Source organism: Lupinus angustifolius, chromosome LG05, assembly GCF_001865875.1.
Source record: "Lupinus angustifolius cultivar Tanjil chromosome LG05, LupAngTanjil_v1.0, whole genome shotgun sequence".
NCBI classification, from domain to species: Eukaryota; Viridiplantae; Streptophyta; class Magnoliopsida; order Fabales; family Fabaceae; genus Lupinus; species Lupinus angustifolius.
The window spans coordinates 16,984,329-17,010,082 of NC_032013.1; the positions used below are offsets into that span (position 1 = coordinate 16,984,329).

Below are 25,754 nucleotides of genomic sequence, written 5' to 3' on the forward strand. Positions count from 1 at the left end.
TGAGAATTGAATTTCATTACCTGCCATAATATCAGCAAGTTGATCTTTATGGCTACAAAAGTAGCTCAATTCAGGTTCCACATGGGAAATGAAAATGACTTGAATATGAATTTTACTTTCAAAAGGCATTAATAGGTATATATTGACCCATTGATTATTTGAGGCCGAGACCATGTTTGATTTGTCAAGCTTAATTTCCCTTGGACCCATTGAATATTTGCAACTAGTCCAAACTCCAACTGACTACAATAAGTCAAATTCCTTTTCCAAGCATCAATAAAATCAAGTTCAGTTGTTTCCTTTTAAGGTTAAATATGAAAAACAAATTGGGTATTACTATCACTATTTTCTCACCTTAATGGTAAAGAACTAATCACATTCGAGATGTGTGATTGTCTCTTACAACAAATGTCACTCATAAGAAATAAACTATTAACATTTTAGTCTTTCTGAGGATCTAGTGGGACCTTATACCACTAGACCAACATGTTATTTTATAGTTGAAATATGAAATCTGATAAATGTGAATGCATTATCAATTTCAAGCTTAATTTACCTACATGATTGTCTTATAATTCTTTCTAGTTACATTATTTACTTCAAAGAGAAGAGTTATGTTCCACACATTTGATGTCAAGTCTGATTTTGAATGGGCATTAGAACTTAGATTAGAAGCTGTATCTTAATACATAATCATAGCTTTACACTTTTGCAAACAAAAGCTATTTAAAAATACCAAAGCTAGCACAATCTATAGATAATCCAGTTTCTTAAACATAATATCAAATGTTAAATCCTGGCTACTCATAAGTATAAAAATTGTTCGATCGAGCAAAATCGAGATTAGCAAATTAGCATTTCACTTATCAACAGAGAAACACCCTTCATGCAAACATAAAAAAAAAAAACATTTGGAAACATCATATCAAATAAACTTAAGAAAAAGGTTATTAAATCATTAAGGGGATTTAAAGCAAAACACTAAATGTTAATACTAAACTGATTATGAATTATGATCCAAGAAAGTAAAAAAGATTTACAATCATCCATGTAGAAACAAATATGTCCCAACTCAAGAATAAACATTGGTCCTATGCAAACACTAGCTAGAAATACTAGAGAAAAGCATCAACCAAAATTTACACCAAATTTCAGTCTTACATTTGTTGCTGTGAACATATCTTGCTTTTGGAGTATGATGTTAAGAAGCAAATTATCTTTCCCCTACTACAGTAAATGTATCATGAACATGTTACAGATTCATCAGCCACACCCTGACAACCTTCAATCTTGAAGGACTGCTACAAGCCTGTTAGAGTCATTCAATAACACTAATATTTGTAGAGTCAGCATGGTCAGTTCCCAGCAACTGTCATTTCTCACCAGGTGGAGGAAGCAGAAGCGTAAGCCTATTTCGGTACCTTTTAATACGCTGTAATCGTTCCTCCCTTGATCTACAAAATCAGCAGAGGACAGTAATTGTGACATTGCTGATATACAATGTTTCTAAAACCATAGTTTTTAGATTTAGTAAAATAATTATTTTGGTATCCACACTCTACCCAAAGGTAAAAAGTGAGCATCCAAGAGTTTGTTTGTGAGTTGGATTTTGGAGGGGAAGGAAAGGAAAAGGAAGGCTTGAGAGTCATCTCACAAGTGTATTTCATGGCTCCCAAACCTTCCATTTCCCTTCCTTCCCCTCCAAAATCCAACTCCTAAACAAACCCTAAAAGAAATATAAGGGCAGTTGATGCTCCAATACAAGACTAAAAGTAAAGCTCAGTAAATAGTGTGGACTTAAAAAAAACAATCTATTTCAATTAATAAATATAATAAAAAAGGACACTTCAATGCACGAAACTCTCAGTGGGATCTTAGGGTGGTAGATATATGCAATCTTACCCTCACAAACGGAAAAACTGTTTCCAGGAATTGAACACATAGTATCTTGCTCGCTAAGGAGTAAATATACGCAGTCTTACCCCTGCATTTGGAGAGTATTTCTAGGAATTGAACACATGACCTCAGTCATTAAGCAGTAACCTTACCGTTGCGCCAAGGTTCACCCTCTTAATTAAAGAATATAATAGTTAAAAGCCTGGCATATGGTGTGTTTTAGATGTAGTTGAGGAAACAGGCATGTTGGACTGTCGAGCTAATGATACTCTAGTTGATCCCAATTTCAAACTGCTAAGTTGAGTTGGAGCCACTAATAGATCCCAGAGAAATAGATGTTTGGTTGGTAAGCATAACCATCTTACAGTAACTAGACCAGGCATCACTTTTGCTTGAAGTGTGGTAAATCAGTTTCTGAATGCTTCTTGTGACAAGTAGTGGTTCATATTCTTAGATAGGTCATCAAGGATGCTCAAGAAAAAGGACGAATTTATGAAAACAGAGCAATGCTCAAGCTGTTGCCTATTTTCATACTGATTGGACAGGTTCACAATGAGACAGAAGATCAACTTTAGGGTACCATGTCTTGTTTGGAGGTAACTTAGTCTCACGGAGAGCTAATAAGCAAAACAAGGTCACTAGATTTAGCCGAAAAGTCGAATATCACGCTATGGCTGCAGCAACCTGAACTTGTTTGGTTAAGGAAATTGCTTCACTGGCTAAAATTAGGAGACATCAAAGAAATTAAACTAATTTTTGACAACCAAGCAGTTTTACTTGTTGCTTCCAACCCACATTTTTGTGAAATGACCAGAAATTGATTGTCATTTTGTATGAGAAAAGGTTCTTTCAGGTGAGAATGTGAGATTACAACTGGCTTGAGAATGTGAGATTACAACTGGCTTGTCAACTCCAACTCACAGTTAACTGATATTTTGTAAGTCCCAAGATTGTATCAGTTGACTTAATTTGTATATGGTTAATTTATCTTTTAATTTGTATTGACTTGTTCAGTTGTTCTTTTTTTCCATGTATTCATATTTTGTGTGAAAATAATCAGGCCTAACTCCACTCAAAAGCAAGCTCATCAAGGCAGAGTTGCTCGAGTCATTTATAAATGGTGCAGTCCTATAATTATAAGAAAATCTTGTGTGATCTCACACTTAATTGCTCGAATATAAGCAATAATAATATGAACTCCTTTACTCTAAGGAGCCTTCCACAATACCTCTTTTGGCATCCTAAAATGTGTTGTTTCCAAATCGATGGAAATCATGTGAAATCTTTTTTATTCCTCTAATATGATCATCTTCGAAGCAAGTATATTGTTTCAACGGTCAACCTCATCAACGCAACCAAATTGATTTTCTGCTATGTGAGTCTCTTGTCTTAATCTTCGATCAAGTATGCTATGTCAGAGCTACATAGTATGACTAATGACCTTAACTCCCGTATGATTTACATAGTATGACTAATGACCTTAACTCCCCTATGATTTGCATAGTTTCGCATGTTTCCCTTGTTCTTACACATACAGAGAAACCGCCTCTCAACTTGTCCACCATTTTTTACACCTCATAATCTCATTAAACAATTTGTGAGCCAAAATGTCTTTCTCTACTGGACCTTCACTACATCAGTGGGTATATTACTTAGTCCAACTTCTTTACCATTATTCATCCTCTTTGATGTTTCTTTCACCTTAGACTCTTGCATTTTATGATAAAAAGTATAATTGTGGTCCTCCTCTCTAATTTTTATCCAAATAGAGTGCAATAAGATCTTATCCCCTTCATTAAAGAGCTTGTGCAAGCCACGCTACCCTCTTCATCCTTAATGCATTTAACTTGGTCCCAATCATGTGTCATTCTTTCCTTACCTTTAGAAAGCCTATAAATACTTATTTCCTCATCTTCCTAGGGATAAGTTTAACCCATCCAGCATACTATATAAAAGTCTCTTTTAATCTTAACCTTATATTGAATACCTGCATCCAACCACCAAGATCTTTACCCTTAGATCTAAAGCCCCTTCATTCAACTAGTGTCTCTTCTGCTGCCCTCAAAATCCATCGACCATCTCATCCCAGATATCATTACGGTTATTAATATCCTCGTATCTTACGGTTATTACAAAGGCAGCTATAATGGCATCGACTTTAATATCAATGAACATGATCATGGACAACCTAGGATCTTGAGTCCATTTCCAAACTCAATAATCAGAATGATTAAAAAGTGCTGCAATATAGATGCACAATTTCACAAAACCTGTATTGTTAATCTACGATCTTCTATAGACATGTTCCAACTTATAATGCAATGTCGATTCAATCATGCAATGTGCTGACCACTAGTCATAAGTGGGTAATGAAATAAAGCAGAAGGTGAAGGGAGATCTAAAAAACTTACCGTGCTCTAACCCTTTTAGCACGTTTAACATGCCTCTTCAATAGATCTTGTGGTGATAAGTGCTCAACAGACTCCTCATCCTGAAAGCAGAGATGACAGATGAGTATAACACAATGGATAGGGATTAATAGGATCAAATCTTGACATAAAGTTAAAGTAAACGAACTCTATTTTCAATACAAGCATTACTTAAAATCTGCATAAGACTATCCTATAAACCTGACAGCACAAGTTCTGTGAAAAAGGGTAATTCCCATGTCAATAAGGATTTCACTCAACACGGGTTAACCAGAAAATCGAACCTCGTCCTCCTCATCTTCGTCCTTTTGATCTTCTTTCTTGTTTGGCATATTACTAGCTTCCATAGATGCAGGCAATGGTTTGGGGAGTACATTCATCACATCTTTCTGCTGTGGCTGACAAGTCCAATGAAATGTATAAGACTAAATAAAATATCATAATCAAAATAGGTACATCAGACATGCATGTAAAAAATTCAATCCTCCTTAAAAGCAAGTCTTTGCCATAGCATCTTAATCCTTTAACGCTTTACATAGCCAAAATTACAAAAGAAGAAACTACGAGCATATTTACCATTTTTAACCAATTTTGAGAAAACCAGCTAGAGGAAAACCATATAGATAAGCATTCCAGTAATGTTCCTATTAAGACCACGCCCATCAACATTTATTTCAAACTATTATGGTGATAAGCTGATTTAGCTTTAATGATCTGAACAGCTTTCTCCAATGATTTGGATCAAATAAGTTAATTTAGCTTATTTTCATCACATTCAAATTAATGCTTGTCCAGGAAAACTATATGCTGGTCATAGTTGTTATAGGGTACCTTCATTCATAACCTCATTTAGACCCTATAACAACTTCACTACCAAATGCAGTGCATTCCACAGGAATGACATTTAAATAAGCAAAAAAAGAATCCACTGACTTCTAACTCTTAAAAGATCCACCCATTTATCCCATTCCGATGATGCTAAGTGCTGTAAAATCGGTTATAGAAATATGACCAATCAATTATTTTTACATATATAAAATATCAATATATTTATTCAAACTCCAAGCAGATAAAGCCTGACTTCAATGAGACGTCACCTTTATGTAGTTGAAAAACCAGTATTTGCTATATATTAGCACTAATATGATTGCACATAACATAAAATGGAAGTTCAATTATAGCAGAAGTTTGGCAACAACGATAACAACCAAGTCTTATTCTCACTGGGGTCAGCTACATGAATAAAATAACGTCATAATGTTTATCATAAATCATATCCATTGACAAATCGTAGATAAATAAAGCCTTCTTAATTATTTCACGTGTAATTAAAACACCATTGCCTCAAGTTTGAAGTAAAATATGATCAAACTAGACTTACAAAAGAAAATTTAGTAAGTCATTATTACATTTATTTAACTGGGAAGCAGATGCCAAATTCCAAAAATTTAGCAACCAAGATATATATCAAACCTGGATGTCTTCATTTATACCATTTCTCAACCATGATCTACAAAGTGCATACAAAGAAGCATCCTCTGTAATTTTAACCTGAAAAATGGAACTATAACATAATGACAACAAAAAATAGAAAATAGCAGGGTTATTAAACTCGGATTGGTCATCGACGCAGTCAACATAGTAGGTTACTTGTTGAACTATAACACTGTTGATATATATACACACACATAAATGTTTGAACTCTAACATGTTGATAGCCTAGTGGCATGTGATTTTTATGCACCTCAACAGGTCATGGGATTGAACCCTTAACTACTTATTTTTGTTGGAATTATAAGCACTCACAATGTTAAGACTGGTTCACACAGGCAGTCTGGTCCAGCTAAACTGCTAAAGCAGACGATTTGACCAGTTTTCAATAGGTTGGACCACACCAGGACCGAGCACATACACATCCGACCAATATGCTGCCCAGACCGGTCACCTGACCATTTCACCGCTGGTCCACTCTGGGTTTTATAACACTGGAAATTACTACTAAAGAAAGCAATTATGAACTCATTGTCGTAAACAACACTTTCCAACTAAAACCATGCCTCTATGTTTAATTCAAACGAGACTTTTCATTGGGCTAAATATTAAGTTAGTCATGATATTGTCACGATTGAATGTAAGATTAGATTTAAGGCTTTACAATTAAGTATTTTAGTTATTGTAACATGAGCTTATTTTTTCCACTGATTAGTTTAGTAAACCATAGGGTCCCAGCACGATGGATGAAATGGACGAATACTTCGGGTTTATTAGTAAATAAAAGTACTACTCAAGCTAAAGGGAAAATTTTACCATACGGTCAAAACACTAAGAATGTTGTACGGGACTGAATATTAGGTGGTAGAAAGCGAACAAGAGAACAGAGACAATAAACTCAATCTATCAGAGATAACCGATGAGGATGTTGAGTTGGGTGAATGGACACACAGGGCAAGATATTATTAGGAATCAATATATTAGAGAGAAAGTTAAAGCATCACAAGTAATATAGATGTGCTGATATGGTTAGATAGTTGTGCACAGAAGTTAAGCTCTTGCATATTCCAATGAATTTTAAGCAAACACTTGAAATATAATGAAACTTTAGCACCACAAGAGGTAATCACACACACAAAGATAGAGCATCGTACTGTCGCAAATTAAATTTAAATGAATTCGTTAGATTTCAACCGTGAGACATATACAGTGCAAAGGATGTAAAATAAGAGAATGTGGACTCACTCTTCTACCTCTGACAACAGTTAAAGTATCATCTCTGCTTTCCCTAAGAAACACATCAGAGCCATCAATTCAACTCCTATACCAAATGGAACTATGACAAAATGCAAAAATGAATAGACAATTCAAGAAATTCACCTTGCACTTGTATCTTTATATCCATTTTTGCTATCTGGAACACCGGATCGAGGAGTAGTCTAAAAAACCAAAATAAAAAGGGATACTATCAGCTCAAAAGAAGCTCATATCCCGATGACAAACAAGAAAAATAAGATACACTTCCAAAGCACAATACATCATAGTTTTCAACTGCGGTTGTGGTTAACCTGACAATTACAAAATATAGCCATTACCAAAATTGCAATGTCGTGGCCGCAATTGAATTAAGAATTTCAATCAATTTAACACCTTGCATTACATTGAACCCAATTTACACAACTACTTAAATTAGTCACATTTTGGATTCTCAAAACAAAAAGGGAAAAATCATAACTTTCTTCTCTTTCTATATATCCTTCACCAAACAAAATCTCATGTTACCCTTTTATCACATAATACAAAACCCAAACAAACAAAATGCTTCAAAGTTCAAACCTTTGGCTGCGCTACAGCGGCGCCACCCTTAACAGAGGCGGCGACCGGAGAGTAGGCGAAATGAGGGTACTGCAAGTGTGGGGGTGGGCCAGGTGGCCTAGTCAAATGCAAGGCAGGGTGGACATAGTCCAAGTGAGGGGAGGCCACGGCGCGAACGCCGTGGGGATAGAGGAGGGAGGGCGGCTGAGGATAGGCCGCTCTGAGTGGGCCGCCGCCGCCGCGGGCCGGAGAGAGGAATGGGAAAGGAAAAGGGTTGGATGGGTCATGGGATTGTTTAGGTAAAAGAGCGTTTGGAATATGAATGGGAAAGGGTTGTTCTTGTTGCTGTGGTGGTTGAAGGAATGGGTAGTGATGAGGTAAACGAGGTTGAGGGAGTGGTGATGTGGCGGTGGTTGTGGTGGTAGTGACGGTGGTTGTGGTGGTGTCGAGGGGCATGGTGAAGGGAGCTATGGAATTTGAGAAGAGTTAGTTGTTAGGCATAGTTTGTTTTGTTCTACTCAGTTTGTTTTGACTTTGTTTGTGTGAGATGAGAGGGAAAGTGATGAAAGGAAAGAAAACTTTCACATCTCAAAATAGGTATTTATTAAGAAAATTAACTAATGAGGAGGAAAAATTAATAGGATTTAATATTTATGCCCAGGTAGAATTTTTATATTATTATTACTTTAACAAAAAAAATTAAATGTTTGATTTTGGTTAATGATATTGGGAGGAAAAGTGCATTATTAGTTTTTTTAATAAGATAAGGATATCATTTTTGATTGGTTATATAAAAAATATGGGTTTTCTGTATATCATAGATAATATAATAAGAGAGAAAAATGTATATACTTACGGAGTATGAGTTTTATATATTTTTATTGTATCATTTATTATTTATATTTGATCATTATTGACTCTCTCAAAAAAGTAATTTAAATAAATATGTATAATTTTTTATATTAACAGTATATAGATATTATACTTTAATAATGTCACATATTTTAGTAATTATACATTAAAGTCAAATCTATAACAGGTGGGGTTTTTTGTTTCAGTTTCACTGTGGATCCTGAACATGATAACGTCAATATTCAATTTCAACGCCATAATTTCAAACAAGGACAAAAAAATATTGAAGCCAGGCACATACGTTAAACGTTGATTATATTATTTCAACCAATTTTATTAGGACGGGATGGATAAGATAATGGCTAGTTCAATCATTAATTTGATTTAAAAATAGTTTTGGTATACAATCTTAACTGAATAAAAGATTGGATTATTTTCAACTGAGAAATACTACTCTATTATTTTATTTTACTTTAGTCTAAAAAAGATGAAGAGATGTTATTTTATTATAATTATACAAAATTTTATATATTTATAGGTCATTATTAATTATATATAAATATCTCGATATCACTCAATGGTTTAATTGCTTAAACCGTTGATGTTCGACTCAAGTTTTATAACATTGATTTGAACTATTTTTTATCTTTAGCTAATTATTTTTGAAACTTTGTTGTCTAAATACATTTTGTTCATTTAGATGTAAAAAAATGAGAGAATCCACTTACTTCAAGAGTAAGTTTAAAAAATATACTTCACATTATAACCACTAATAATTCAAGTATACCACTGATTTAAATCATTGGAATTCCTTATAGTGGATCATTAAGATGTGAAATAAGTTTTTAAGTAAATTCTCTCCCCAACAAATTATAGTATTAGACTTAGTTTAAGAAATTAGATGGAGTGTAATAATATCTATACAATCTTAGTGTAAATATTGATACACAGTCAGTAAATTATCAATCATTCATTCATATTACTTTTTTAAAGACTCAATGATAATTAAAAATAAATGGTAGATGATGGACTGACAATGTATATAACTTTTACACTCTCAGTGCTTTATTTTTCTCTCAATAAGAAATAGGTCGCATCACTATAGCTACTATTAGCCACCTTTAATGGTGTTTCTTTTGTACTATCAAATGTATCATTTCACCCTTTTTGGTAGGGAACTAATCACTTTCGGGATGTGTGATTGCTCCTCCCAACAAGTGTCACTCGTGAGAATTGAACTCTTAACATTTTGGTCATCCTCATAATCTAGCGGAACCTTACACTTCCAAACCAACACATTATTGGCCGCCTATAATAGTGTTGTAACAAATTAAGTAGGGAGGAAAAAATTGTTTTAAATAAATGAATTTAGAATATTCAAATGAAAAGAAAAACAACAAAGTTCAAAAACTAAAAAGTGTATTTATTTTTCAAATTAAGTATTTATACTTACGTATCTATCTTTATACTATATAAGGTGTAATGTACAGTCTTGAGAGAGAAATATCGTGGTGACAGGTCTTTGTTTTTTGCTCCCTCTAAAGCCACAATGTCTTATATCTAGAGAAGCATTGTTAGGGCCTTTCAGAAGGTCAAAATGGGTTTCAAATTCCAGTTGGGAAGTGGGGACCAATCATTTTGGTACGACAATTGGTTAGGAATGGGTATGCTTTGTTTTTATGTGGATTTTGTACACATATCAGATACTCATCTTGAAGTTAAGGATCTTTGGATGGAAGATGACTGGAACTTTGCTAGACTATATACTATTTTTACATTACAGGTTAAGGAGTTTATCTATGCTAACTACTCGCCTGGTTCTCCTACCGAATCTGAAGGGTGGACTTGGGATGGACACGTTACGGGTTCCTACTCACCTAGATCGACCTACTAGTGGATTATGGATGTGGAAGGAAATGTTACAGCTTCAGCTGATATCTAGAGGATTTTTTGGAGGCTGAGGGTTCCTGAGAAGGTTAAACTTATGTGTTGGCTTGGTCTTCATGAGGCGCTTCCTTCGAATGCTCTTTGTTATAATCGGCACTTGGCGACAAGCCAAGTTTGTGCTAGCTGCCAAGGGTGTGTCGAGGATCTCTTGCATATATTTAGGGATTGTCAGGACTCCTCTTTGTGAGTTCGATTTGGCTTCATGTCGCCTACTTTCTAGACGCCTTTGTTCTTTCAGGGTTGGTTGTTGGAGAACTATAACTGTGGGAATGGTCTTCTTTTCTTTGCAGGTATTTGGTGGACTTGGAGATGGAGGAACAAATATATTATTGGGGATTCTCAGTGAGGTGTCAACTTGGTGGTTGGCTTCACACACCAAAACTTTTGGGAGTGGTGCAACTATGGGGGTTCTTTGTCTCTGGAGGAATATGTCCTTATTGTAAGACTGAGATGTCAACTAAGAGGAGGGGTGAATTAGTTGACTTAAATCTATGCCAGATTTTTCTACAATTATCAGAGTTAGTAGCAGCAGAAAAAGTTATGCATAAAAATATCAAACAAATTTAAAACGATAAGGAGAAGAGAGTACTCGAAGATTTTTATATTGATTCACCTTCTTGTCCACCGAAAGTTACGTCTAGTACTCTTGCATCACAAGAGATTTCTTTACTAGATATCAAGAGTAGCAATTATAAATTCTCACCCCGAGATTTCCTTGTACCTTACTCACTCTCTAACATCTATATCACTATTTGGAAAACAACATTTCTAAGTGACTATATCCCCTTTCTTATCACACCCTTGTGAAAGAAAGTAATTCAACAACTTGAATGAAGAAAACGTTAATTATGGCAAGAATTGCTTTTACAAGATTTGAAACCATGAACTCTTACAATCCAATAACTCTTTATATACTTTAATAATAATGCTCATAAGATTTGAATAACTTTGAAACAACACTTAAGGCAACTTCAGAAAATATATTATGAAAGTGTATAACAAGTTGCAGAAAGTGAAGAATAAGTATTTCAAAAAAGTTTAAATTGTGTATATGAGTTATGTATTATAAATTATGAGTTTCAATACCTTTAAATGGGCATTCCAATCAGCCATAACACCTCTATGAAAGGGTAGGATTCGATTGGAGTGAAACCATTTCATTTGGGTTGAAAGCTGTGTAGTTTTAATATGAAAACTGGTGCAACAACTCTCAGTAATCGATTATAGCATTGACGTAATCAATTACCCAAACATTCTATCCAATTGAGTAATTGATTGTCACATAGTGTAATTGATTACCCAAAGGATGTAATCAATTACCCAAACATCTTGTCCAACTGGGTAAGTGATTATCACATAGTGTAATCGGTTACTCGCAATATGTAATTAATTACCCAAGTATTTTGTTCAACTGAATAACTGATTACTACAATTTGTAATCGGTTACTCAAATTGGTGTAATCGATTACTCTGTTCAGTTTTTGTTGGGTAACTCATTTCTCACTCATGTAACCTATTACTTAGTTTTGTCATCTGTTACTTAGTTATAGTAACATGTTACTTAGATCCAGTAACCTGTTACACAATATTTTGAAAATTGTTTTCATTTATACTTGTATTTTTCAATTTTCTTTAAAAAGTAATTTTGAGTATTACTACTATTTGTATATGATAGAATATAATGATAGAAATACTTAAAGACTTTAGATTCTAATTCCTTGAAGCTTTATCTTCATTGTCTTCATAAGTATTCTTCATTTTCTTCTTTATGTGATGTTGGTGTCTTCATCAAAATCGTGTCAAGGTTAGGAGCAAGAACTTCTTCACAATCTCCCTTTTTTTATGATGACAAACTAATATCTTCTTGATAGTGTAATTTTCTGAGAGTAGCATAATTTATCGTATTCTGACTTGTCTTGAGTATGCTCCCCCTATTTTGTATGCCCCATTTTTTTTGGAGTTATGTGCCTGAAAGATTTTTAAATAGAAAATACATTCTCCCAACTTTTCTCCTTCTTTTGACTTCATCAAAAAGAAGAAAATCCAAGAGAATAGCACACATACAATATGTACATAACAAATATAGAGGTAACATAGCATATCAGAAAACATAAATGATGTTCATACATTGTTCATATATAACTAGAGAGAAAAAAACAATTTGTCCACAATCACGCAACATTACAAAGAGAATTCCTAGACAACAAATATTCTAAGATGCAGGCTCAGTGTTATCGTCATCAAGATCCATGTTATTCATCTTATAAGAAAGATGTTGAAGCTCGCATTGAACTTATTGATTCTGAGCATCAAGAGCATCCATTCGAATAAAGATGTAGCCTCGAAGAGAGAATAACTCATTCATGATCATCTGATTGGTAGGCATGACAGTAGATGAAGGAGACTCAACATGAAACTCAGAAGGTTGATGTTTAGAAGGGTTAGGAGAGACATTTGGATCAGCATGTGCAGCTTGTCTATCACTTCGATGCTTATAGATTCTAGCAATGGGATCTCGAAAGAAGCCCATTTTGTGGATCACATCCACATCGATTTTACAATTGTGTGCATCAAGTGTGACTTTAGATTCACCAGTAATGGATACACCAAAATGCTTAAGAATTTTGATAATGAAGATTGCATAAGGCAGAGGGTTGTGAGTCTCTCGGATATACCATATTTGTCTCGTTACTATTAAAGCCCAATTGATTGAAAGGTTATGCTTAAGAGCATACATCAATTGCAGTTCCATGTCATTAATTTGAGAATGATTTGAAAATTTTGGAAGAATAACATAGCTCAGAAAGTAATGAAGCAAACAATCTTCGAGATTGAGAATTCCTACAACAAGGATATCTTTACTCTTTATAGTTTCACCTAAAGCCAATTGCTTACGCATTTCTGTTTCCCGTTTAGAGAATCTACACAAAGAGTAGTAGAACTCTTTTCTATCATAATTATCTCATTCACATGCAAGACCGAAATCTTTTATGTTACCTTGATATGGTATATTAGAGTATTACAACATATTGAACTTAAGGTTTTAACATCTAAAACAATTTATTTTCCTTTCACATAGGATGTTAAACGATTCTTCCTAAAGTTCAAGTTGTAGTAAAATACTTTAACAAGTTCAGGATAACAGGCATTTTATTCTTCATAAAAATCAAAAAGATCTTGCTGCCTAAGTAAAATAGGGAGATGGAAATCTTCAAACTCAAAGTTACTTACATTGCCATTCTTAGGAGCAAATATTGATCGTCCAAGGAAATGTTCTAAGAAAACTTTGCGTTGTTCATCATTGGCGAGAAGACATGTCAAATTGAGAGGGTTAGTTTCAAAAGATGAAGTATTGTGCTTCTTTTGAGACACATTGGTATGTTTCTTCTTAGCTCTTGCTGATGAAGCCATTGATTGAGGTTTTTGAAAGGTTAGGTTTTTGAGGTTCGAGAGATTTAGGGATTTTTTATTTGGGTCACTAAACATAAAATCTAGGGAATATAAGTGTTTAGAATTGAAAAAATAATATGAAATGACTCAAAAATCACGCAAATCGGATCAAAAATGAAGATTTTAGAAGAAAGCTACGGTGAAAATGAAATGAGGGGTTTGAGGTAGAAGAAGAAGTGTTTGAAAAATGAGGAGAGAACTTAAATACTGGTCAGAGTAATCAGTTACTCAAAGTGAGTAATTTCCAGATTTCAAACAACAACCTTAGGTAATCGATTACGCATAGGAGTAATTTGTTATTGAAAGTTTATGCCTAATACAGTAATCGGTTAGTGACACCAAAAATTTGAAAATTTTGAATAAAATTAAGCAATTTTAAGTTCAAGTAGGACAAGTAAGTTTCATCAAGAATGCCTAATTCTCTTCTAATTTTATAGAAATGTTCTTTTGCCAAAAGTTTAGTAAATATATCTGCTAGTTGATCATGAATATCAACAAATTGTACATACACATCTTTCTTTTGGACATGGTCCATAAGGAAGTGATGTCTTATATCTATGTCTTTGGTTCTATAATGCATTACTGGATTCTTTGTGAGATTTATAGAACTAGTATTGGCACATTTTATGGGAATGCAACATAAGTCTAAGCCATAATCTCGTAATTGTTGTTTAAGCCACAACACTTGGACACAACAACTACCTGTCACTATGTATTATGCTTCAACAGTACTTAGGACAACACAAGCTTGTTTCTTGCATGACAATGAGACCAGTGCATTTCCTAATATATGACAAGTACCACTTGTACTTTTTCTCTTAGTTACATCCAGCAAAATCTGAATCTGAATATCCAACCAAATCACATATATTTCTTTTTGGATACCATAATCCAACATCAGTTGTGCCTTTTAAATATTTCATTCCTCCAATAAACATAAACAAACAAACCAAAAATTACATATCATATATCTCAACATACATTTCTATATAATGTCTGCATTAAAAATCGGTGTGGAACATTACATTCCTCGAGTGAATTTTCTAGCTTCACAAAAAAACCCTCCTTATGGTAGCACGGGTGCCTCAGCAAATCCCTGATTCTTTATGGCAGCACATGTGCCTCAACAAGTCCCTGATTCTTTATGGCAACACGGGTGCCTCATGAAATCCCTGATTCCTTATGGCAGCATGGGTGCCTCAACAAATCCCTGATTCCTTATGGCACCACGGGTGCCTCAGCAAATCCATGATCTTTATGGCAGCATGGGTGCCTCAGCAAATCCCTGATTCGTTATGGCAGCATGGGTGCCTCAGCAAATCCCTGATTTCTTATGGCAGCACGTGTGCCTCAGCAAATCCCTGATTCTTTATGGCAGCACGGGTGCCTCAGCAAATCCCTGATCTTTATGGCAACATGGGTGCCTCAGCAAATCTCTGATTCTTTATGACAATATGGGTGCCTCAGCAAATCCCCGATTCTTTATGGAAGCATGGGTGCCTCAGAAATCCCTGATTCCTTATGGTAGCACGGGTACCTCAGAAAATCTTTGATTCCTTATGGCAGTACAGGTGCCTCAGCAAATCCCTAAATCGTTATGCCAGCATGGTGCCTCAGTAAATCCCTGAATCATTTTGGCAGAATGGGTACCTCAGCAAATCCCTGAATCATTTTGGCAGTATTGGTGCCTCGGCAAATCCATGAATTGTTTTGGCAACATGGGTGTCTCAACAAATCCCTGAATCATTTTGGCAGCATGGGTGCCTCAACAAATCCCTGAATCATTTGGCAGCATGGGTGCCTTAGCAAATCCCTAAATTATTTTGGTAGCATGAGTGCCTCAGCAAATCCCTGAATCATCATGGCAAGCATGGGAACTGCCTCAACAAATCCCTGGTCCATCACAACAAGCATGGGAACTGCCTCAACAAACCCCTGGTCCATCACGGCAAACGCGGGAACTGCCTCAATAAATCCCTGGTCCATCACGGCAAACGCGGGAACTGCCTCAACAAATCGCTGGTCCATCACAGCAAACACGGGAATTGCCTCACCAAATCCTTGGTCCATCACGACAAACGCGGGAAATGCCTCAACAAATCCCCCGTCCATCACAGCAAATGCGAGAACTACCTCAACAAACTCCTGGCACACCAACAGAGCATCGATCTGCTTCATCAAATCTCCTCAAGGACTTTTTCTGAGCCTTGACAAAAAAATGTTCATTTCTTTATTGGTTACTTACCATGATACCTCTCAAAATTTAATTTGCTTGCTATTAGGTAAGCAACAAGTAAAGAGGGGAAGTTATGAACACTCATTTTTGTCGGCCCAAAAAAGTCCAAAACTATTTAAAATTAAAAATAACAGAATTCCAAAAATACTTTTCTAAAAATAATAAAACTAAACATGTTATGTTAACGTTCCTAAATCTAAATGATTAGGTTAACTAAAATTCAAATTTAAAATAATAAGACTAAACCATTTGTTAAGATTCCCAAATCTAAGTGGTTAGGTTAACCAAAATTCAAATTTAAAGTAATTGAATTCTCAAATAATAATAATAATAATAAATAAATAAATAAAATAAAAAGTGTATGAGTTAAAGATTTGATTGGATTATCAGATAAATTAAAGATTTGAAAATATGTAATTTGAATCACATCATATCTATTTGATTAAGTTGCATGAATCACCTTGATAATAACTAAATCTTTAAGGATTCAAAAATCAAATCAAGATTGCGATATGGAAATACACAAATCAAATCAAATCAAATTAGAAAGTTCATATCAATCTAATTGTGTTGCACAAATAAATTTGATTAGAAAATTAAATCTTTAGAGATTTTGAATCAAATAAATCAAGGTTGCAAATCAATCAAATAAGTTAAAGATCACAATTAGGAAATATGCAAATCAAATTAAGATTAGAAAATTTTATATCAATCTGATTATGTTGCACAAATAATTTTGATTATAATAATTAATCTTTAGAGATTTGATTCGAAGAAAAATTAAACCTTTAGAGATTTGGAATCAAGTAAATTAAGGTTGCAATATGAGAATAAGCAAATCAAATTTCAAATTAATTTGATTATGTTGCAAATATGATTTATTTCCCTTAACCTCATCTAATCAATTAATGAGAGATATTCTCCTCATTAAACACATGTGGTAAGTCATAGTCTATAAATAGAGTGTCTTATTCACCAAATAAGGTGGGATTCCACACACAAAAAGCACTAAAAAGACAAGAATTCGATGTAAAAATTAGGGGTGGCAATATGGGCTTGGCCCGACGGGCCAGCCCATTCGGATAGCTATTTTTAGCAGGTCGGGCTGAGGATTTTAGCCCAAAAACCTATATTCAGCCCATTTTAGTAGCCCGTTTTTTAGACAGGCCAAGGAGGGCCGGGCTGGCCCGACAGGCCAAGGAGGGCCGGGCTGGCCCGACGAGCCATTGTTAAAAAATAAAAAAACTAAAGTGTGTGACACTGTGTTGTGCGTGGGGCTTGGCAACTGACATGCTCTCTTAGCATAAATCACAAACCATTAAACTACTTCTCTCTTAGCATAAACCACAAATCACTTCACACTTCACACTTGCATTTTGCAAAAAGTCATAAACCAGTAAACTACAAATCCATTTTCCACTTTCCAGCTCTCTTAGCATACTGATCTCAGGCTCTCTTAGTATCCATTTTTCAGCTCACTACTCACTGCTCAGGTTCTATTTTATGTTAAAATTGTTTTGTTTGATCTCCATTTCTTATTCCATTAACACCCTAATTCCATTATCTCACAATGTTTTTGTGTTAAAGTTGTTTTGTTTAACATCTACTTCTTTATATTTATTATACTTTTGTTTTACTAAAACTTGCACACTATCTGTTTGTTAAAATTCCTAAGAGCATATGTGAGAATGAGTTTGGTTTTAGAGAGGATGTATGATCCATTAGTACAATGATACTAATGTGAGAGAGAGGAGTTTTTTACATATATATTTTTTGCAAAATATATAGTGACATATGGAGATTTTAAAGGTGCATTAAAATTGTGAATTTGAAGGGCGAGGGAGCTTTCTAGCATAGGCCAAGACCATTACAAAATCCTTTGCTGAGGACCCAATGGTTGTTGGAATTCTGTGTGATGTGGAAATTGTATCAACCCATAAATTTGCCAAATTATGTAGTCTTAGTGTTGGTACCACTGCTTGTCCCATAAATTTAATCTCAACCTGCAACACATAATTCACTCAACAACAATTACCATCATGTTGCTTTCATCCTACTACTACACAAAAATCCTAGTGTCAAGTGTCAAAAAAAAAGAACAAACAATATTATATTTAATATCACTCTCCATTGTGTGAATCAAAATATATATGAATTATGAATCTAAATTGTATGTTTTGTAGCCTATTAATATTCACATAATGCTAACTTTATTTTGTATGTTTTGTAGTTATTTTGGACAACAATTAATATGGAAGGTCATAATTCAAATCCTATTAATATTGATAATGAGATGGAAGACGTTGAAGATGATATTCAAGAATCTCAATCGGTTGAATTGGGTAAGAGTAACAAACGGTCTAAATCTCTAACTTCTGATGTATGGAAATCTTTCACCAAGATAGGAGTTGGAGATGACGGGATTGAGAGGGCTAAATGCAATGGTTGCAAAACCATATATAGATGTGGGATTAGTGATGGTAAAGACTATGGCACATCACATTTACGTCGTCATAGAAGAAGATGTACCAAAATAAGACATGATGATATTGATCAAATAGTTATGGATAAGGAAGAAAAATTGATGTCTCGAAAGATTGATCAAATGGTGGTACGTGATATGTTAGCTTCTGCAATTCTTGAACATGATTTACCTTTTAAATTTGTTGAGTTTAAGAAGATTAGATGCTTAGTTAACTACTTGAATCCAGATTCTATTCTTGTTTCGAGAAATACGGCTAAGGCTGATGTCATGAGAATCTATATGATAGAAAAAGACAAGCTTAAAAAAGAGATGTCTAGCATTCCTACTAGGATATCTCTAACTTCTGATTTATGGACAGCTTGTACAACTGAGGGTTATATTTGTTTGATTGTTCATTATGTTGATTCAAATTGGAAGCTAAGAAGTAAAATTTTCAACTTTTGTCACATGCCTCCCCCTCATACTGGATCTGAATTGTCTAAGAAGATACTTGAATTTTTGAATGAATGGGGTATAGACAAAAAGATTTTTTCTCTAACTTTAGATAATGCTTCCTCCAATGATGTCATGCAAGAGCAATTGAAAAATAAGTTTATGGTGGAAAACTCATTGTTTTGTGATGGACAATTCTTTCATGTACGTTGTTCTGCACACATATTGAATCTAATTGTTCAAGAGGGGTTGAAGGTAGCTAGTGATACCTTGTATAAAATCAGGAGAGCATCAATTATGTGAGAGGTTCAGAAGGTAGAATGCTCAAATTTAAGGTATGCATTGAGAAGATAGGTGATGTTGATGCTTCTGTTGGCTTGTGTCTAGATGTTCCTACAAGGTGGAACTCTACTTATTTGATGCTTGAATCTGCTATTAAATATAAGCATGTATTTGAAAAACTCCACATGTATGATGATAATTACATATTTTCTCCTTCGGTAGAAGAGTGGAAAAGAGCAGAAAAAATCCATGTGTTTTTGTTGCCTTTCTATCGTACCACAAACTTGATTTCTGGTACATCTTATCCTACTTCCAACTTGTATTTTATGCAAGTTTGGAAAATTCAATGTGTACTCCTTGATACTTTAAGAGATGAAGATGAAGTTTTGAGGAGCATGGCTAATAAAGTATGTGAGAGGTTCAAAAGTTTGAGAATTGGGATGATTACAGTGTTGTACTTGCAACGGGAGCAATTCTTGACCCAAGAGTGAAGTTGGAGACATTGAATTATTATTTTGAAAGAGTTGATGATTCTACTTTTGAAACAAAGTTGTAGTTAGTTAAGAGAAAGTTGTACATGCTATTTGAACAATATCGTAATACAAGTGCTCCTACTTCTATGCAAACTCTGACTTCTGATGCTCCTCAAAAGAAGGCTAAAGTTCAAGACTTAGACTATATGTTTGATGTAAGTATTTTATACTTTTATGAATTAATGGTTTAATTATATTTGTTATTAATATGTTTTATTTCTGAAATATTTAATAGGAACTCGATAGGCACAAGACGCAACTTGCCACAAAAATGGGAAAGTCACAACTTGATCTTTATTTGGATGAGGTATCTTTAAATTTTAAAGATAACAATGATTTGGATGTGTTACAGTGGTGGAAAGAAAATAAAAGTCGATTTACAGAGCTATCAATTATGGCCCGTGACTTTTATTCCTATTACAACTGTTACATCTGAATCTACATTTAGCATTGGTTCACATGTTCTTAACAAGTATAGAAGTCGACTTTTATCAAAAATATGGAAGCTTTGATTTGTACTCGAAATTGGTTGAATGGTTTTGTTTGTGAAGGTAATTTAATTTTTTCAGTACAGTTATCATATATTTGTTAGTTAATTATTTATTTATTCTTATAAGCATATATTAATTTAATCATATACATAATGCAGATGATGATGATTGATTTGTACTCGAAATTGGTTGAATGGTTTTGTTTGTGAAGGTAATTTAATTTTTTCAGTACAGTTATCATATATTTGTTAGTTAATTATTTATTTATTCTTATAAGCATATATTAATTTAATCATATACATAATGCAGATGGTGATGAAAAAGAAGATTTCAAAGACGTTGATGGTGATAATAATAGAAAAGTGGAGGCATCTTCTTCCAACAAAGCATCTAATATTTAAAAATTGAAATTTATGACTTAGAAGTTTTATTGTGAACTAATAGTCTAAAAGTTTAAGACTATGTTGGTTTCTTCTTTAGAATTTACAAGTTTTAAGCTAAGATGTTATGTTGTTATTGAAATATTGTAGACTTAAATTTGTGATTTTTTGTTTTAAAAGACATTTATCAAATATGTTCATTATTTTTTGTCTAAAAGCTTTAATTATGTACATTTTGGAGGGGGAAAACGGGCCAGTCCGTCAGCCTGCCAGTCCTACAAAATATGGGTCGGACTGGCATTTTGAGCCCTTTTAACAACCGGGCCGGGCTGGGCCAGCCCTTATTTTGGCGGGCCAAAGGTGGGCTGGGTTAGGCCGGGCTGAGCTGACCCACATTGCCACCCCTAGTAAAAATTACAACCAAGAATTACTCAAAAAAGACCTCTCCATACTAGTCCGCATATGCGTTGACCTGCCACTCATAGCCAATCAAATCTCGAAACATCATACGATTGTAGTATACCATGTCGCTCTAGATTACTACTCTCACATGAACATAAGATCTATGTCTAAGTGCACACTTCCTCACCCAACACGTGCAGATCTACCCACGTGGTCATATTCTCCACACTTTGCAGTGCCGGTCAATCTGGTTTCGATATGTCGTCGAGCATAGTAAGTCATTTGTCTTTCGTTCGCACTGTATCCCTGCTCCTTTGTAAGCTTCAACAAGTAAGTACTTTCATCTTTCTCAAATGTGTGTATGATAATTGTACCAACTTTTGTTGTCACTATTGAAGAAATAATTTTACTAATAATTTGTATAATAATATTAATAATAACATGGTCATATGATAAAATTTATTTTTTATAATAGAAAGTCAAGGATATATTTATTACCTAGCAATTAATTAATAAGATCTTTTTTCAAATCAAATAAATATCACCATAAATCAAAGTAACAACCATATTTTTATTAGCACGATCATCAATGCAAACTAATAATTAATCAAAACGCTTTTTTCATAAATACACAATAATAAATAATTTCAATAATAAAATTTGTCAACCAACAAATGTTTTTTTACTAAAAAACTACGTAAGTCTTAATTCCCTTAATAGAAATACATATGACCAATGTCAATCTTGTGAGGCACAATAATAAAAATAAATAAATTTGTTCTTTTTAATAATTAATTAATTAACCAGATAATTTAATAAATAATAATAATAATAATAATAATAATAATAATAAAGTCATATAGTTTAGTGAAGGGTACAGCCTAAGGCGGACGGGTAGGATGCTAATACATTCCCTACCTTGTAACCGACTCCCGAATCTTGATATCAAAAATCAAAAAGTCCAAGGTAATTGAGCTTAAAAGATTTTTCTATATTTTTAACTATAAAATGTAGTGGCGACTCTAAATAAAGTCGTGCAGCCAAAAATTGGGGCGCGACAAGTAGTATTAGGTATCCAATTTTCTTTGGGTCCTACATGGTTAGCACCTTTCTCAACCCATCTACAGTGACCTAATGACACACTGTGTTTTCTAATCATGCAAGTGTTTGGTGTATGGCCATGGTTTTTACAGTAAGTACATACGAGATTATGCTTATGTATCCTAGATTTATTGCTATTATAATTAAATGCATGGATACTTTGTTTCTGAAAATTTATTTTTGTTGAGACATTCTGTTTCTTAGAAACTTGGATGTTAGAATAGTCAAGACCTCTTCGGTCTGTAGAATGTCTCTGATCTTTAATTATGTTGCCCATATTTTTGCTACTCTTATTTAATTTATTATATTCCAGACTTAATGTTGAAACTTTCTTTTTAAGAGTAATGCAGTTTTGACATGAAGAAGATTATAATTTATTTTTGAATACTTCTAACTCAGTTTTTTGTTTTAAAAACAATTTAGTGAGTTTGATATATTCATCATATAAATCATTAAATGCAAGTTGCAATTCAGAAGAAGAAAATAGGTTAGTTTCATTTACCTCTTCATCATCAGAGTGATAAGATGTCATTAGTGAGAGATGTGCATATTCTTTATTTTCTGGTTCAGAGACAAAACTGATATCATTGCATTCCCAAACTACGTAGGCTCTTCGTTCCCAGACTCCACTAAGTGGGAGACTCACTTTGAGCTGCCATTTTTAATGATATTGTACCTTTGAATTTGTGCAGACCAATTGACCAAAATTTTACAAGTGTGGGAGAATTGAGCCATGGAAGAAGTTAACAGATGTGCCTCGGAACCCGATCTCCACTTTCATCGAAGCCGTGGAGCTCAAATTACATTCACAATTTTAACAATCCGTATTTCTGTTTTTCTTAACATCATTACATCTCTATCCCATAGTAATAGTGTTCATATGTACCTAATAACCTAAAGCTTCTTATGTCATAAGCGCTATGAAGGAGACTTAATCACTGAGGCTCCAGTTTATGTGTTTTAAATTGCATAACATAAGAACAGTTGGAAAGTCACTGGAAAATATAATCAATCCAAAACCACAATATTATGGTAATAATTGTGGTCGTAAAATGCAATTTAAAAGATTTATTTATATTTATGTCAGTCATTATTAATATTATATGATTATTACTAAGCATAATAGAACACCATACTCTTAAAGCATAGTCATAATCGTTATTATTATCATTCAGCCATTATGGCCATTATTTAACATTGCACAATTTATTTAACCACTGCATCAGTTACATACAGCAGATACATGTAACTGGTTCAAGCTTATAAGTTACCCAGATTTCTGATAGTTGATAATAATTCAGTCGCTGTCACTGTCATTGCAGCTCTTTTTGCTGTAGCTCTTCTTCTTGTACTCACACTTGTTCTCCACTTTCTTCTCAGTCTTTCCATTGCAGTACCCTATTCCATTGCCGTGAGATGATGAGCTGTGATGTCCCACATTGTTGTGACCATGGCTGTGGTTAGTTGAGTGTTGGCCATGATGATTTTCTTTGCATCCAATGCCAGCCACATGAGACACCTCGTGCCCATAGAAATGACCACTATGGTTGTTGCTGTTACCATTGTGTTCATGACCATGATGGTTTTCTTTGAATCCAATGCCAGCCACCTGAGACACCTCATGGCCATAGAAATGACCATGGTTGTTGCTGTTGTTACCGTTGTGTTCATGACCATGATGGTTTTCTTTGAATCCTATTCCAGCCACCTGAGACGCCTTGTGGCCATAGGTGTTGTCATGGCATTTTGTCTCACGGGTTATCTCCTGGCTAGGTCTGTAGCATTGGGAAGAGGCCATGGCTGATGATGCAAGTGAATGGACTCTTTGAAGTTGGGTTTGCTTGCTTGGTGCTCTTAGAGGGAGTGACTTAGTCCCCTATTTATATTGGTATGGAATTGATTTTTTAATGTTTTCTTAATAAGGAGGATATGAAGAATAAAGCGTTGATCTTAGTCCCCAATTTTTTAATGAAGGTCCTATTAGATCCTTAGGATGATTAAAAAGTTAAAAATTCGATTCATGAGAACAATACTTATTGGAAGGGACAGTCGTAAGAATCAGTTCCTTACGTATAGGGTGAGAGGATACCCTTAGTAGTAGTAAAAAAAATAATACTATATAAAAATTGGCCATTTTATTGGAATAGGAAGTATTTATCATCTCAAAAATATAAAAATACAATGATGGTGAATCTGACTTTCTTTAATGGTGGAATATGACATTCTTCCCTCTTCCATTATTGTATTGTGATTGCACCCTTTGCATCTGCTTTATCTTTGAACAATGTCTTTCATTTTGTGATAGTTGATATTTATTGATTGTGAATACTTTGATAATGAACATAACTTTGATGAAATTATAACATTGTTAGATTTATTTAGCCAAATTCACATGGAAATTGCTGTTGTTTTTCCTTATTTAAAGAATAGTAAGTGGGCATAAAAGTATTATGGGGAATCAAATTCTTTTTTACTAAAAATATTAATATATTGACATTGTCCAGTAGAGAATAAATTATAATATCTTCCATTTTTCTATCTCATTTCAATCATTTTATATGGCAAAATAATCTGCATCACTGAACCAGGTGACCAAATATCCCCTGAATTTGTTCACCATCCACTGAAATACAGAGGATACTGATGACTAGTCTCAATAAAACCCATATCAGGCTTTGCCTAAGAGTGTGATCATGTTACTTTTCTGGAGAACGGGTCACTTTTAATTTATTTCTACTCCATTCTTTTTACCGATGAATTTGGCGCAATAGTAAGGTTATTATTTAATGATTACGAGGTTATGAATTCAAATCCTAGAAACAGTTTTTTTGTTTACTGAGTAAAACTGTAAAACTGCGTACATCTATCATCTCACATCCTACCAAGTGGGAGTCTCATATACTAAGTTGTAATTTTTTTACTTCATTTTTTTGCTTCAGTTGAACTTGCATGAAATTCGTTGATGGCCTTTATTTAAACGTTCTGCTGATTTTTGTTGTTGAGAAAATATAAATATATTGTTGAATACTTGTTCTGATGAAATCAATGAGTCCAAAAATTTGGATTTTTTGTAGTGTGTCTTAGCATATATGTTAAGGGATCCATTAAAAACAACAAATTTTCATGGGAAAATAAGTATTTCACATTTCAATAATGATAACTATATCCTTTCTCAGTGAAACTTTGCTTTTAATGGATTCTTTAACCTGTGCCATAATTTGGTTTGTACATACTCATAGAACTAATTGGTGAATGAATTAAAATTTGTTGTAAGAATTTGAGTAAATGATTAAGACGTTAACTAGATTATATATAATTAGTAAAATTGTAATTTGGCTTCTCTTTTTAGAGGATGTGAAAGATAATGTCTTTTAGGGTATGTTTGCGAGTTCAGTTTTAGAGAAGAATGAATGAAAAGGAAAGGCTTTACAACCATCTTACAGTGTATTTAATGACTCTTAAGTCTTCTATTACCCTTCTTTCCACTTCAAAATTCAAGTCGTAAACAAATTTTAAAGACGAGATGCTGAAT

General features: G+C 33.9%; 2 protein-coding genes across 7 annotated transcripts; both read right to left on the bottom strand.

Moving 5' to 3' along the window:
* LOC109347922 lies at positions 972-8,195 on the bottom strand. 3 transcript variants are annotated; one of them, XR_002107679.1, is made up of 8 exons: positions 7,653-8,194; positions 7,197-7,255; positions 7,062-7,104; positions 5,799-5,876; positions 4,610-4,732; positions 4,308-4,387; positions 1,290-1,454; positions 972-1,217 (listed from the first exon to the last, which is right to left on the bottom strand). XR_002107679.1 is itself a non-coding variant. In XM_019588041.1 (7 exons), the coding sequence occupies exons 1-7, from the start codon at positions 8,085-8,087 to the stop codon at positions 1,373-1,375; spliced, it is 891 nt and encodes a 296-aa protein (XP_019443586.1). In that variant the 5' UTR covers positions 8,088-8,195; the 3' UTR covers positions 972-1,372. The 3 variants fall into 3 exon arrangements, 2 of the variants coding, with proteins under 2 accessions (XP_019443586.1, XP_019443585.1); XM_019588041.1 differs by having other exon boundaries at positions 972-1,454; positions 4,610-4,723; positions 7,653-8,195; XM_019588040.1 differs by having other exon boundaries at positions 972-1,454.
* LOC109347924 (histidine-rich glycoprotein-like) lies at positions 23,371-24,051 on the bottom strand. 4 transcript variants are annotated; one of them, XM_019588043.1, is made up of 2 exons: positions 23,869-24,051; positions 23,371-23,802 (listed from the first exon to the last, which is right to left on the bottom strand). In XM_019588043.1, exons 1-2 carry the CDS (start codon positions 24,018-24,020, stop codon positions 23,520-23,522), a joined length of 435 nt encoding a protein of 144 aa, XP_019443588.1. In that variant the 5' UTR covers positions 24,021-24,051; the 3' UTR covers positions 23,371-23,519. The 4 variants fall into 4 exon arrangements, with proteins under 4 accessions (XP_019443588.1, XP_019443590.1, XP_019443589.1 ...); XM_019588045.1 differs by having other exon boundaries at positions 23,371-23,680; positions 23,840-24,051; XM_019588044.1 differs by having other exon boundaries at positions 23,371-23,804; positions 23,934-24,044.